The 16,295-nt window shown below is 38.3% G+C and overlaps 2 protein-coding genes across 4 annotated transcripts in view; both read right to left on the minus strand.

Moving 5' to 3' along the window:
- Positions 1-319: 319 nt before the first annotated feature.
- On the minus strand, positions 320-13,612 carry LSMEM1 (leucine rich single-pass membrane protein 1). Its single transcript, XM_003921077.3, has 4 exons — positions 8,470-13,612; positions 4,819-4,950; positions 2,958-3,086; positions 320-1,565 (listed from the first exon to the last, which is right to left on the minus strand). The coding sequence occupies exons 2-4, from the start codon at positions 4,943-4,945 to the stop codon at positions 1,435-1,437; spliced, it is 387 nt and encodes a 128-aa protein (XP_003921126.1). The 5' UTR covers positions 4,946-4,950; positions 8,470-13,612; the 3' UTR covers positions 320-1,434.
- Positions 13,613-13,709: 97 nt separating this feature from the next.
- The window catches only part of IFRD1 (interferon related developmental regulator 1), a 54,901-nt gene continuing 52,315 nt past the window's right edge, over positions 13,710-16,295 (minus strand). For all 3 annotated transcript variants that reach the window (XM_074379210.1, XM_003921074.3, XM_010344040.3), the window contains exon 12: positions 13,710-14,455. In XM_074379210.1, the coding sequence (XP_074235311.1) occupies positions 14,366-14,455 (90 nt within the window). In that variant the 3' untranslated portion in view covers positions 13,710-14,365. The remainder of the gene's footprint in view (positions 14,456-16,295) is intronic.

The raw sequence follows: 16,295 nt of genomic DNA on the forward strand, positions 1-16,295 counted from the left end.
CATTTCTTGGAATAAAGATTATTTATCACTGAGAATGAAATGTATCCACTGTTTAGATAGAAAAGAGAGGAAAATATGATCAGAGCGAAAAGAAAGGAAAGAAACAGGTGGTTTTTCAAAAGAGTTGTTACATCAGATCATCAGTTTCTGAAACAACCTTACAACAAATCATGATGACAAATAATTTTTGCCATACCCTATCAACAGGTCAAAAACGATTGTCCAGTAATTGCAAATTTCAGATTTTAACAATGTTCTGCATGATATGTATCAATTAAAAAAAAAGAGTTTCAGTAAAAATAGTTTTTGAGTGCAAAAATGGATAAGCAAAATGTATTGTGTTTATTTCATTAACTATTTAGTGTTATAAAGTGAATGTTTCATATCCTAGTAAACCCAAATGTTTTTGATCAAGCCAAAATGATAGAATCATAATACATTCTTCAATTTACTAGTAGAATATATTTATATTAAATAAAATATTTTCTAAGACTCATATGCTTTTCAAACTCATTTATTTCACACTGCGTCTTATGTCATATGCTGTGTACCTTACTTTCATTCCTGAAATTAATACAGGTTCCAAATATTCTAATTACATAATTTCCTAGTGTAGTTTAGCAAAGGCCACAAATCTACCAGATTTCTTCCAAATCAATCAGCAGGGTACCAAAGGGGTTTTTTCATGAGAAACAAGGTAAACAAAGCTTATATAATTATATGTAACTATCCATCTCCTTTCTTTATCCTGCACACTTATGTAAGCTCCTCTAGAATGTTTTGCACAGAGTAGGAGCTTAATAAACATTAAATTAATTTGGCTTTCCCTTTTGACCCCAACCCCACATAACTACACTCATGTTTTCAACAGCAAACACTAGACAGCAACTAGCTTTGAGGACCACCCATTGCTGTCCCTGGGAAAATAGAGTCAAAGTCTAATTACCTAAGCAGAATCCCTTCTATTGAAAAGAGCAATCACCTGGTTCCCTTCAACACGTAAAACTCAATGAATTTCTCAGGCTCTCCCAGGCATCTGTAAAGGTGCATGAGTTGTCATGAACCTCATTGACAAAGTGAATTTGTTCTGGTAGCAAAGCTCCTTCTGTAAGAAGTTGTAGTACATGGTCAAGTTCTCTTGCTTTCTGTTGGTTCTCCTCCCTACTCGCCACCCACCAAAAACCCAATTCAAGTTGAAGTGCCCTACCATGAAATAGGGCTGAGACAAGTCCACCCCTTTCTAGTTGCTATTCCCACACCCACTTGCTTTAGAGTTGCTCCCACACTGCTGCAGAAAGAGGGCCCCAGAGCTGGGTTCCCTGACCAGATTATCTGTTGCCTGAAGAAGTGCACTTTCTCAGTTCTTAACCCTGTACACTCCTAGGAAAGTAAGAAGCTCAAGGTGTTAGCAGCTGCTCTCAGAAAATCATTTCTTTAGTTCTGTTCAGAGTCCAGCTGGTTGAGTCGCTTTACGATCATGTTGTTGATTCTCTTAAGATCATCTATGTCTTTTCCTTCAGCTGTTAGTCTTCTGGACACATCATCCATCTTGTTTCCAGTTTGAACTTCAAAACAGAAAACAGACTGTGTTACATTGGTTTCCACTGTGTGCCACTGAAATTCATCAGAGCTCCATGTTGGTGCTCAGCATCAGCTGAATGATACTCTTGACAAAACCCCTGTTCCCACATTCATGCATCCCAGAAGCCCAGGAGAGAAACTGGTGAAGACTGAAGTTGCCTAACCAGTGAATTGTTTTTACATCCTCTTGGTGCCAGCCTAGACTACCTTTGGCAACTTCACATCAATTATGACTAAGAAAGACCTCGCTGTGAGCAACCAAAGGAAACTGTCAGCATGTTTGATTATTCTCCCAGATGTGATTGCTATGTTGCTTTATTTTGAGACCCATTCTCAGGAAAAGGTTTTTGCTCATCACTTCATAAATTACATTCTTTGGATTCCAGCCTATTTTGACTTAAGTCTGCTGGTTCTGAATTACCAGTCCAGAATGAATGTGTAATATTCCCCCTCAGACCAAGCATGAGAAGGTATATTTTCCAAATACACAGAACCTTTGGCAATAAGATACAGAATGGAACACTTTAGAGGTTTGCTTAACAGAGTTAAATTTTCTAAGATAGCTAGAGGAAGGATTTAAGATAATAAACTTGATGTAGCTAACACAAAGTAATTGCCCAATAAAACACACTCTTCTTTATTCACCTCTTCTTTCTGTTTCTCACTTAATATGACTTTGTCCTCAGTAAAAAACACTCAAGGCAAATATAAAATAAATCCTATTTATACAAGTGGAATATAATGATGTTGATAAAGTGCATAGTCTTTGACGTCAAGTGGAGTGTCCTTGAGCCCCAGTTTGGTACTTATTAACAACATGACCTTGGGCACATTAATAGAGCTCTGAAAGCCTCCATTTCACCATTGGTAAAACCAAAATAATAATGAATTTGGCTGGGCACGGTGGCTCATGCCTGTAATCCCAGCACTTTGGGAGACCTCAGATCACCTGAGGTCAGAAGTTCGAGACCAGCCTAGCCAACATGGTGAAACCCTGTCTCTACTAAAAATACAAAAATTAGTTGGGCATGGTGGTACACACCTGTAGTCCCAGATACTTGGGAGGCTGAGGCAGGAGAATCACTGGGAGGTGGTGGTTGCAAGTGAGAAATTAAAGTGCTATAGAAATATTTAATGTACATATTCATGGACTTCTGGCACTGTGGGCTCTGCAGTGAGTTCGTACCCAAGGGACCCTATGCTCAGCCAGGTGGTTCACGTGAGGCATTCCTTCTTCCTCTTTCAGTGTAAGCACTGATCACCAAAAAGCATTGACTTGAGGGTGCAAACTTTCCAGGGGCAAAGTTAAACAACCAGCTGTGAATAAATGCACACAAGTAATAATAATAATAATAATAACCTGTGGTGGTACTTACTTATTAGAAATATCACGAAAAAAACCAGTGCCAGACTGACAATCAGCACAATTAGCAGCCCCACAAAAAACAGACTCCGGCTTCCATTTCCTGAGTTTGTGCCAAGGACAGGGATTTTATCCTCTAGAGCTAATACGAAACAAACAAAAAACAAGGACAAAAACTCCTCAGCACACAGCTTGTCAGCAGAACTGAACAGCGCCCCACTGTTAGACCATGAGTAATGGATACACCCACTTTCCCTCTGACAAGCTAGAAAGTGACTTCTGTTTTAGGAATGTCTTCAGAAAGAGAGAAATTAGTGAATTATTTGCCTTCTTCTCTACTGGTATTCAAGGAATAAGCAGGGTTAACCTATCTCCTTAGACCTATTTGGAAAGTTTTTTGAAGACTGTCTTAACACTGAAGTAGCAGGACACAGATTTTGGGGGGGTGGGGAGAGAATATAGAAGTTAAAGGGTAAGAGTGATAGAAGTTCTATTACCCTTTCCCAAAGTAACCCTGGAGTAAAACAGAGCTGGATGTGCGACACCTATGCTGGGTGGAAGATTCAACTGAATGCTCTGGATTATCTCCCTGGTAACTTCTTTTATTACAGGAATAATCAGTTAAGCCTATATCCATTTAGACAGAAATGGCTCTGACATCTTTTGGTTTCTTAAAGCTGTCTTCTGGGTGGAGATGCTCTGGAAGCAAGGTTCTTTTAAATGTTGTGCAGTTGAACTGAGAATGCGGCTGGGTTTAATTAACAGCTTGGTTTACTGAAACCATGAATTGTCTGCATTTAATCACCATTTTGTAAGGTCTAGTTGCCTAATAACACCCAGGTTAAATTGAATAAGCAACACAGAAACCTGGGGTAGTGGAGATCATTGGATTACTTTTTGCATACTGCATCGAATTGGTCCCACTCATGGTGCCACTTGATTGCAGACAGATGGGTGGTTTATCATGCCTTGTAAGTACAGCCTATGTCATACCCTTCAGCCACTTTTGCTTCATAATCAAAGCAACAGTGTAGGCTGACACTCAAACTTCTACTGTAGTTGAGACTGACTGCAATAAAAACAGATGAAAATTTGCACTTATCATAAATGAAGAAAAAAAGAAGGAACTTAGAAAGGACTCAGACAGCAAATGATAGATATAAAATTGCAACAATCAGTTTAGAGTGCATATGAAACAAATGGCAAGTGGGTAATTAACGCCAGTGTTTGAATGTAAGCATTTAAGTTAGAAAAGATGGTGCTCAGAGTGGTCTGACAGAGCTCATTTATAATACTTAGGAGGCAAGATGCACATTTAGTATTTAGCAGGTTTTATTTTGTTTTCCCCACCCTCTTCTCCTAACCCCTAATTGCATGATTTGTAACTTGTCAGTAGAAAACGAAGTTGACTTTTTCGCCCAACAGAATTTTAATGGTTTTTATAAAACTGGGTGAATGTGTTGAGCATTCTCGCAGCAATCTGCTCTAAAACAACGCTCCTGTGGGAAGTGGTCCCCGTCCCCATCAGTAACCTAGCCATGGCCACTAGAAGAAGGATGAACGAGCCTCCAGGAGTCCAGCTTTGCAGGCTGCACTCCTTTCCCAGGAGAATATTTGAAGACAAGAGTTCTTCCCAGGAGAATATTTGAAGACAAGAGTTCAAATCTTGTGTAAGAACCAAGAAAGCCCATAATCCTGTCAAGTATTCAGAAAACAAAAGCAAAAATTGCCTAACAACAAATAACATTACCAGTGCCAACCTCTTCCTAATGCCCACTCAGCCCCCACCACACCCACACATCCAGTCAGCAGTGGCTATTTTTAGGTAACCTAGAAGCTAAGAAGTGCCGCCCCACCTTCCCCAGCACACATACGGAACAGATGCTGTGATCCGGCTGGACAGAGGTTTAGTTTGTTTAAGTCATTTATGGAATCCACCACATAAAGCTTTCCATCTTCCTGAATGCCACAAGAGCCAGTGTCCTGGGAAGAATGAGTCATTGTCCCTGAAAGAAAACACTGATGTTAAAAACAAAAGGTTGGGCTTGTGAACTCAACTTCACAAAAATCACAGCCAGCAGGAAGCCAGACAGGCCTGTGAAGAACCACCCACAAATACTAGTTTCAACTAAGGGTCTAGAGAACTTTGCTTATCCAGGAGAAAAATATTTCCTTTTATGGACCACTTTGTAATTGTTCTTTTTGCTTTGCTTGCCAGGAAGCTCATAGTCAAATGTGTGGCCCAATTTTACGAGTTATGCATCTGTGTATACCCTGCTTATCTGCAAACACTCTTTTCTTCTCCTCAGATTTCTCAGTTCTGCCTTTATCTTCCCTGGATCTGTTTTTATTTTGTAACTGATTTTTTAATTTTTCTCTTTTATTACATTGTTCATATTCTGGTGAGATGCCTCAAATCCTTTGTGCAAGAAGACTAAGTATAAGTACATAGACAAAATTAAGCTAGTCATCCAGTGGCCGTAAAACATTCTGAAAGAAGAGAATATTGCCATGAACCACTCTAATTGCAGGAGGCTTTAATAGAAAATTGCAATTTTTATAGCCTCCCTCCATATGGCATATAAGTCCTTACTTCACACATTTCCTTTAGCCTTTAGACGCTAAGTGCGAGTCCCCAAGACAACAATCTTAGCAAACTTAGATGCTATAGAGAGGAATCCTGCTAGACTTCAGGACCTCTGAGATCTCTTCCACCTGGATTTCCCTTAGACTGCAGTCACTTATGTAATAAATAGCTTGAGGTTTATTAAATATTAAAGGTAATATTCTCTAATGACAGCACAACTATAAGCAACACTGAAAAGCCTGAAGAGATTAAAAAGTTTTCTAACCCATAAATTAAGGGTTAGAAAAAGGCGGTGGGTTAGAGAAAGCTGTTATCTCTAGCACAACAGAGAACTTGTGGCCATTTAATTGAAAAGGTTCTAGAAAAACAAATTTTAATTACTATAAAAGCTTTTCCTTTTATGGTAATCAAGTCTAATCATGATTGAGGACTTCTGGATCTAGAAAGGGTGTTGCATGTGCTCTAGTCTAGCCCCATCCTTTCCACAAATGATGAAATGGAAACTCAGCGAGGTAGATGCCCGGAATCACACATCTGCCCGGTAGCAGAGCTGGAATCGGGCCTTTTGCTCAGCATTCACTGAGTCTTGCTTTGTGCCACTTTCCTTTTCTATACCCCTTCTTAATCCTCCCTCAAGACTCAGCTCAAACATCACTTCCCCTAAGAAGAGAGAACCAGCCTGTCTTTCCTTGGTGCCTTTGCTGGCTTCTGTACATTCTTCTATCAGAACACCTATAGTATTTTATTGCATTTATTTCCTTGCACCTTTGATTTCCCCAAAAGACTGAAAACTCCTTAGGGTAGGGACCAATCCAATTCTTCAAATGCCCAGTGCCAGGTTTAGAAGTTGGTGACTTACGTTAAGATGGAACACCTGAAATGTTTATTTGGGATTTAAATCTTACTATTTTCGAAAGAATTAGAGGCAGCTAATCATCGGTACATGAACAGAAATAAGACTGAGGATAAAAATCCTCATGTGATGTCTATCTGGATTCTAGTAAAGTCAATGCAGCAAATACTGTGCCTGTGCGTATTTGGCAGTACACTGTTTACTTCCTGTTATTACAAAAATTTCCTTTAAAACTCAACTACAAAATGAAGAGAAATATAGAGTTGGAAGAAACCAAATTCAGGAAAAAAAAAAAAAGGTATACATCTAAATAAGACATGGTGGAAAAAAGTATCAGACATTTTTGAGCAACTTAAACTGTACTCTAAAATACTTTTTTAAAAACAGCAATTTCCCAGTAATACCTAAAACTACTGGTACTTGTGAAAAATGTGCTACCAGGTCCCTAGCTAAGAAAGAGAGCTCAAAAATTCATGACTAAAATTATTTTTTAGAGTTAAAACTAAAAAAGTGTGTTTCACTTATCCTGAAAGTTTAATTAACAAGAACACACAATTCCCTGAGTTTTCAGATAAGATACTGCTGCAGCACTTTGTGGATATTACGGATTTCCAAATATACTGCATAAAGCATTCTTAAGGAAATGACTTGATATGACAATTAAAAATAATTAAAAAGCTGCAGCAAATAGAGTAAAAGGACCTCAGACATCGGTCAGATCTTAACCTTTTGCAGTTATAACCAAGGCCCCAAAATATTGACTAATACATAGTCACAGACTTTAGAACAATTCGTTTAGATGTGTTTTATATTTTATCATCTGTTTATACTAATATTTTATCAAACGAATATTTAACCAGGAATAAAAGTTTTATGTGTCACATCACAGGACCATTGTCCCGCACACAGCTTCTATTTTAGGTGTGGTAACTGAAGCAAGGTTCATTTTTGGATCTCTGACTTAATAGCTTTGAGCCTTAGCTTCCCCTTCAGGAATCTATCTACTGCTGCTTAAATTTCATGCTGAGGCTTAATCAATGTTTACAAAATGGAGACCTAGCTAGAAAATCACAGCCGCAAAAACTGACTTTAAGAGTACAGCTAATAACATCTCCAAATTACTGGCCTTGCTATCAGCTCAAAAGGTGACTCCAAAAGAACTAAGACAACAACCTAGTGAGCCAGGACGTGTTCTGAAAGAAAACGTCTTCTTTAGAATGAAGTCAAAATGTAAATAGATGCTATTCCATTTTTTTTTTTAAATAAACTGCAACATGCAAATAGAAAAACAAAGAAGTAGCAGAGAAAACAGTTGGCTGCTGTTCCAGGGCTCCAAGAGCCGGCAAATGACTAGCAAATGACTCATGAGTCTGCTAGTAAATGGATACAAGATCACATGGCCCTAAAACCAGGCCCCACAGCTGTTTGACACCCCACAGTTGCTATCTTTGGCATCTCAAAATGAGGGCATCTAGGAACAACCAGCAAGGCTGCAGAAGCCAGTGTTACCGGCAATTCTTCATCACACCAACTTGACCCTCCTTTTCAACTCCAGTGTGCAAATTTGCTTATTCACCAAGATTGGCTAAAGCAGCATCCCTTTAATAGAACCCTTTCTTATACCTTGAGTGGAAACATGTAAGTAATTTCATTTTCCTCTGGTTTAGATCACTGCTAACAGCTGGTTCTTTTTGTCATTTAAGCATTCTTTGACTATTTACAAATAAGTATTCTGACAAATAAATTGTCTATGAAAAATTGCCTTGTGCTTTATTTTTTTCCCATGGGTGCTTGGTATCAAACCACAGAAATAACTCACACCAGTATTGCTTGCCATGAAATTGGAATTGTTATAATAGGGCTTAATTCAAAGCTAGTAAGCAGCTTTATGGAGTGAGTCATGGTAATTTGTTCTTTAATTTCATTTCCGAGTCAATGCCTCTTCACATTCAGGAAGTAGTTTTTAAAATCAAGTCTAAATCATTTCTATCAAAAATGAAAAACACAGAGTTCATGCAACAAAAACTTCCCAACTCAAGAATCATAATTCAGTCTCAGTAGAGTAATAGCATGCAAATTACTTACAAAAATGTGAGCTTTGACTGCTAGGTTACCAGAAAACAAAACAAAACAAACAAAAAACGAATTGTTCAGAAGCGACTACAACAGAACTTTTCAACAAATTTTGTAGTTCTTTGCCTTTCTTCAGCATACGGGTGCTCCTATGAGGCCCATAAGCCGTAGCATGAAACTGTTGGTCTATATTTAGTGTTAATTTAGCCAAGCAGTGTAAGATTCCAAATCCTGACTTTTTTCATAATGTCTAAGGTTTTCAGTAAATATATTACTAAAACTATGCTTTAAAAAGAAAAAAAATTCCATGTCCTGATTTAGTTGGTTAAGTGATGAGGCTTTTATTGGACTGAAGTTACTGCCCGTATTTGGCTGAAGCAACTGTGTAAGCTGACACCATATTTCCAGCATTCCTGCCATGGTATGCTCTCATATATAAATGTCCTGTAGCAGGCAGGAGCTGCCACTCTGAAGACTAACTTGCAAACACTCCAGACTAACCAGAGAACTGCAATGAACAGGGACAGAATATGGTTATGACATCATAAACAAGGAAGGCGGCAGGTCAGATGCCTAGCTACAAAAAGTGATTGTGTGTGGGAGAGTTTGTGACTACAGACCCACTGCAGATGAAGGAAGCACTCCATTTCATCAGCCGCCTTTCCTTTACAAAGGCTTTATTCTGTGAGTGTTTTACATCCTCCATTCTCAGGGAAATCGGCCATTTATGTGGTTCCCTCACATACATGCCAAGGAGCTTCTGCCCTCTGCTGTACATAAAAGATACTACAGTGACAAGACCAACTATCCAAGCAGGATACTAACAGTGAGGCTGTAAACAGTTGTGCAATCCAATATCCTCACTTCCATTGCCATGGTTTGACGAACAGTATTCATCTTTGAAACATTTTTCATGTCAGTGAGAAAATACGTGTTCCACAAAATTTTCTTTTTGAGATGGAGTCTTGCTCTGTTGCCCAGGCTGGAGTGCAGTGGTATGATCCCAGCATCACAGTGGTGTGACAGTGTGTGGCAGTGGTGTGACCTCTGCCTCCCAATTCTCCTGCCTCCGCCTCCCACGTAGCTGGCATTGCAGCCATGTGCCACCACGGCTGGTTAATTTTTGCATTTTTAGTAGAGACAGGGTTTCACCATGTTGGTCAGGCTAGTCTTGAACTCCTGACCTCATGATCCACCCACTTCAGCCTCCCAAAGTGCAGGGATTACAGGCATGAGCCACTGCACCCGGCCCCAAATTTTCTTTACACCTATGTCCCATATGGACCTCACTCTGCTTTACGGGAAGGGGAATGTCACTTTTTTTTCTTCATGCTACCTAGTCTAAGAGAGGAAGACAATATAACTAGTGAATAACTAGTAACTTTTATCAGAAACCAATTATACATTAAAAATTTATGCCAAATTTCTCTGAATAAAATGTTCATGTTAGCTATTATACTGTTTTTAAGTAATCTCCCAACTACCTGATCTGCTGTAAGCCATCTATCCTTCGAAGATGTAATAGAAGTAACCACCTCATTTTTGGACATTTACTATTTTTCCTCTCTCCTGTAATCTAACTTTGTGAAATATTAGCCTTTCCTGAAAGAGGAAGAAAATGGAGACTAAAGAATTTAATTGTTAAGGGATACACTGATTGTAAGTGGCAGAGATGAGATTTAAACCCAAACCTGGCATTAAAGTCTGAATTCAACTATACACTAGTGAGGGAGATAAGACTGCCTTTACACCAGTTAAGACTTCTGGAGAGGCACTTAAGAACAAAGCAAGACAACTTACTTCATTTTAACCATAACGTACCTGCAAGGCCACCTTTAAGAAGAGTTTTGGGATCGGGGACAGTGGCTCATGCCTGTAATCCCAGCACTTTGGGAGGCTGAAGCAGGCAGATCACCTGAGGTCAGAAGTTCGAGACCAGCCTGACCAACATGAAGAAACTCTGTCTCTACTAAAAATACAAAACAAGCAAGGCATGGTGGCACATACCTGTTAATCCCAGCTACTCGAAAGGCTGAGGCAGGAGAATCGCTTGAACCCGGAAGCCAGAGGTTGTGGTGAGCCAAGATCCCACCATTGTACCCCAGCCTGGGCAACAAGAGCAAAACTCCATCTCAAAAAAAAAGTTTTGGGTCACAAAAAGAGATATTCTCACATGAAGTGTCTGATCTAGGGACATTCTCAAATATTTCTGACTTTTTCTTTCATGTATTATATCTCAGGGTATCTAATTCACTCCCAGGAAATTCAGTACCCATCAAAGATGAGTCACAGACATTAAATATTTCAAAATGCTTGAGCCTCAAAATAATGAAAGTGGACAAGATTAATCAAGAATCAAGCAAGAAACAACTAGTCTATCACACATCATTTTTCTGCTTTCAAGAAAACACAAGCATTCTTACACATCGAACACCGAACCATCCTTGTCTAGCAGTTACAAGTTTCATGAATAAAGTCACCCTCATATAAATTCAACATGCAGATTAACCCTCTGTATCCTCTTCTTCCAAAAACCCCAGTAAAAAACAGGGGTACAAATTGCAAAACCAGACTAGCACTTTGGGAGGCCAAGGCGGGTGGATCACAAAGTCAGGAGTTCAAGACCAGCCTGGCCAATATGGTGAAACCCCATCTCTACTAAAAATACCTTAAAAAAAAAAAATTAGCCAGGAGCAGTGGTACACACCTTTAATCCCAGCTACTGGGGAGGCTGAGGCAGAAGAATCACTTGAACCCAGGAGGCAGAAGTTCCAGTGAGCCAAGATTGCACCGCTGCACTCCAGCCTGGGTGACAGAGCAAGACTTCAGTCTCACAAAAACAAAACAAAACAAAACAAAACAGAAAAAGTAAAATAGGAAGAAACAATGCTGAAGAGCTCCACAAATGTATTGAACATGGTAAGAAGAGTGGTATCTGCTAGCAGGGTTATCACGGATGAATGACAGTCAGACTGACTGCAAAATTCAAGCAATTTTAGCCAAAAATAAAATGCAATAAACATTGGGAAATTGTCTTAGAGAAATATCCCAGAGAGAAAAATAATAATAATAATAATAATAAGGCTGAAGGCTCAATTTAGGAGCTCCACTATGTCATAAAGTTCCAGAACAAAGAAAATGAGAAGGGGAGAAATCAAGAACTCATTATTTTCCAGGTTGCCAAGCCCACCAAAGCACAGTATCATGCAATCTTAGAACACCAGAAACAAAGAGATTGTGAGAAAACAAAAACTGCAATAGATATCTCAAGATTTTGCAAATAAAGTAATGCCATCAAAATTCTGATTTTGAATATGTCAAAATTTTCAGAAGTTCCAAATTTGATTTTCCACCTAGAATTTCATATGCCACGCAAACTGTCTTTCAGAAATATGATGAAGTTCCAGAATAGCTGACCTTTCATGCACTCATTCCCAACAAGCTACTGAAAGAAGTGCTCCATGTTAACAAAGAAGTAAATTAAGATATGGGATCCAGAAAATGAGGGATCCAATTCAAAGCAAAGAAAAACAAATCCTCACGATTGCTCTCTCAGGATAACTGCTGTCAACTGGATGAGAAACTAGTCCAGATTGAAACAAGTATTGAATCAAGAAAAGTTGTAATAAATTTATTTGGGACCGTTTGGGAAGAATAAATGATGTGCATATAAAGCCAAAAAATAAGACATTTAACTCCAAGACAAAATGTTGCATGAAAATGAAAATGTAAGCACATTAAACTAGTTCACAAGTGAACATACAAGTATGATCACAGTTATGCAAACAAATATTAGAAAGATGTGAAAGGAAAAAAAATTTTTGATGTCTTAATAATTTGACAAATGCCTAAAAAATAAATGGCTATATAATCATATTATTTAGAAACCTGAAACCAGAAACTGAAGGGTGAAAAAACTGAAGGCTGAATGTCTCCTGGGATGGGACTGAGGAATGGAAAAGAAAGAAGCAAGGGGTTTCCCCTTATTAGCTTTGTAGTACCATCAAACTATGTTCAAGCTGGGCACGGTGGCTCATGCCTGTAATCCCAACACTTTGGGAGACCGAGGCAGGATCATTTGAGGTCAGGAGTTCGAGACCTGCCTAGCCAACATAGTGAAACCCCATCACCACTAAAAATATAAAACATTAGCCAGGTGTGGTGGCACACACCTGTAATCCCAGCAACTCAGAAGGCTGAGGCAGGAGAATCGTTTGGACCCAGGAGGCAGAGGATGCAGTGAGCTGATTGCGCTACTGCACTCCAGCCTCAGCAAGAGTAAGACTGTCTCAAAAGCAAAAGCCTATGTTCATATTCAAAAATTCATTTAAAATTACATATACATACATATGTGCAATTGCATATTTAGAATAAACTACCATTTGCAGTCTCTTTTCCATGGTCCTAATCTATTTGGAATATAACCAAGTAACAACATACAACTTCTAGATTCCAAATGTTTTCCATTGCACTGTAACTAGGGGATGGAACTCAGCAACAGTGACTCCATAAGCCAGCAAATGATTTTCACCAAGAAGGAGCACCAGACTTCGTTGCAATGTGGGAGAGGAACACTAGTTTGGAAAAAAGACCTTAAATGATTTTGAAACTTCTCTCTGCAGTGTACATGCTTCCATAGCCCTCACTGTGATCTATAGCAAGAGCAAGGAAGAAACAAGTCTATGGATTTGAAATGGCACGTTGCTCGTACTATACCTTTAAAAGTTTATTAAATGTTAATGTGTTGTCAAAATGCCTTTCATAAAAAGGAAGAAATATACCTCATGGGGCAAACAAGCAGCAATATTCTTTTTTCTGTTTTGCTTTTGAGACAGGGTCTCACTTGTCACCCAGGCTGCAGTCCAATGGCACAATCACGGCTCACTGCAGCTTTGACCTCCTGCTTGCCTCAGCACCCAAGTAGATAAGAGTACAGGCACACACCTCCACACTCAGTTTTTAAATTTCTGGTAGAGACAGGGTCTCACTGTTGTTCAGGCCGATCTCAAACTGGGCTCAAGTCATCCTCCTGTCTCAGCCTCCCAAACTGCTATGATTACAGGTAACAAGCAGCAATATTCTTGAAAGTCAGAAACCATAATCTCAATTACATATTGCTATATTCTTTTCAACTGCTTTAATGTTTGCAAATATACACATAAAGCTTTGTCTCTCCGCCCACCTGGCCTAGTCAACTTAAACTCTGTACCTTGAAGCCATAAATAAAGTTTCTTCTATTAGAAAAGAAGCACTTTCCATGTGAAAAAAAAACTTTATTTCAAAGTAAAATGTAAAGTCTCATACAGCAGATAAAATCAATGTTACTGCTCTCAGAGGTTAAGATTAGCAACCTTTCTGGCATATGCTAACTCATTATGAACTCCCAATAGCTCAACTGTGCGGCTTTTAAGCACGGCTGTAAGGTCTCATGGTATAATTCCTTTTGTTGATGCCAGTGACAAAATTTTAAAAGCTACATTCCATTCAAAATTAAAAATACAGCAGCGTTTCCAGAGGAACTAGATCCCAAAATTGTACCTAGAACTCTTGTCTAAGACAGTAAGTTAAATATATATCATTACAGTAAATCAGTATTTTTGACAACCACAGTGTAAGAAATTAAACTTTGGCTAATAGTTTTTCCCATCATGAAATCAAAGTTTTTTTTGATGTCTTCATAAATAAAATATGACAAAACATTACAAACACTTTATACATGTTTACTGATTTACAGAGAATAATAATCAGAACTCACCAGTTTCAACACTGTACATTAAATTATAAGCAATGTAACCCTTACTACAAAAGTTATCTATGTTAATCCAAGATAAAAACTGTCTTTAGAGTTTAAATACATTGAAATAGAAAAAAAATAGAAATTAGAAAATAGTCTTCAAGTTCTGAAAATCTAGAAGAATTCTCCAACATCTGCTCTCTTATCTCGACATTTGCTTCTAGCTTTGGTTCGAGCTTTGAAGGCTGCAGAGTTATATAAATGCTGAAATGAAGAAAAGGAAAAACATGTATTAGTAAGACTTAAGATATTCTTATAAAACAGAAAAAGGGTAAAAAGTCACAAAGAAAAGAAATGAACTAATCTGACCCTATATACATTTAAATATGGCAGAGTGCAGTGGCTCACGCCTGTAATCCCAGCACTGTGGGAGGCCAAGGCAGGTGAATTACTTGAGGTCAGAAGCTGAGACAGGCCTGACCAACATGGTGAAACTCCATCTCTACTAAAAATACACAAACTAGCCAGGCATGGTGGCGGGCGCCTGTAATCCCAACTACTAAGGAGGCTGAGGCAGAAGAATTGCTTGAACCTGGGAGGTGGAGGTTGCAGTGAGCCGAAATAGTGCCATTGCACTCCAGCCTGGGAAACAAGAGAAACTCCACCACAAAAAACAAAAAACAAAAAAATAAAACAAAAACACACATTTAAATGTTTATAAAACACATACACAAAGAACGAAGGAGAAAAACAAAGAGTTCATGGCTATTCCTTATTTAGAAAAGTCCTAATGAAATTGTAAAACACCAAGAAAATAAGACAATTTCAAACAACAACAATGAAAAAAGAACATCAACGTTTAGTTTGATCCAAGAAAAGACAAATAACTAATGTGGAAAACAGTCCTACTTGGTTGTCAATTAAAACAACAAGGGAAAAAGTGATGAGGTATCATTTTAATAACAATTAAATAAACAAATGTTTATAATTATAAAACTCAAAGGTGTCAAATCTTGGTGTAACAGCTACATGCCTTCATTCCTTGCTGGAGACAATTTAAATACTGTCTCCAATATTAGAATAACTTTGGGAGGTAATTTGCCAATACATTATGCAGGGGATTTCTTCGAAAAAATATTTCAAAAGAGAAAAATATGTAAAAATATTAGTATGTCTTAAAAAACTCAAAATACCATACAACAAACAATTGCGCAGATATAAAACTGATAAAATATCCAGGTTCTATAAAAATATAATTAAACAACTTCACACCCACCAGAATGGCTATGATTAAAATTATTATTAGTGAAGATGTGGAGAAACTGGAACCTTTACACACTGCTGATGGGAATGCGAACTGGTATAGCAGCTATGGAAAACAGTTTGGTGGTTTCCGAGAAAGTTAAATGTAAAATCACCATCTGAGCCAGCACAATTCCACTCCTACGTAATACCTCCCAAAATTGAAAAGAGCCTTTAAAAAAAAAAAAAACTTGTATGTGAATGCTCACAGCAACACCATTCACAATGGCCAAAAGATGGAAACAGCCCAAATGTCCATCAACTGTTAAATGGATAAACAAAATACAGTATATATCCACAAAATGCAATATCATTCTGCCACAAAAAAAAGAATAAAGCTCTCTGATACATGCTACCACATGGATGAACTTCCAAAACATTATGCTAAATGAAAAAAGCCAGACACAAAAGGTTGCATGCTATGTAACTCCATTTACATGAAATCTCCAGAAAAAGTAAATCTTTTTCATATTAATCAGATAAATCAGAAAGCAGATTAGTGGTTACCAGTAGCTGGGGGTAGCAGAAGGTAAGTGACTGCTAATTAAGAGGAGGTTTACTTTTGAGGTGACAATGTTTTAGAACTAGACAAAGTTGTACAATATCATGAATGTAGTAAATGCCACTGAATTGTACACTTTAAAACAGTCTGCTATGTGAATTTCACCTCAAGGAAAAAAATACATATAATAAAGGATTTTTGAAATGTAGGCTAGGTGTGTTAGCTCAGGCCTGTAATCCCAGCACTTTGGGAGGCCAAGGTGGGCAGATCACCTGAGGTCAGGAGTTCCAGACTAGCCTG

Source organism: Saimiri boliviensis, chromosome 10, assembly GCF_048565385.1.
Source record: "Saimiri boliviensis isolate mSaiBol1 chromosome 10, mSaiBol1.pri, whole genome shotgun sequence".
Lineage (NCBI taxonomy): Eukaryota > Metazoa > Chordata > Mammalia > Primates > Cebidae > Saimiri > Saimiri boliviensis.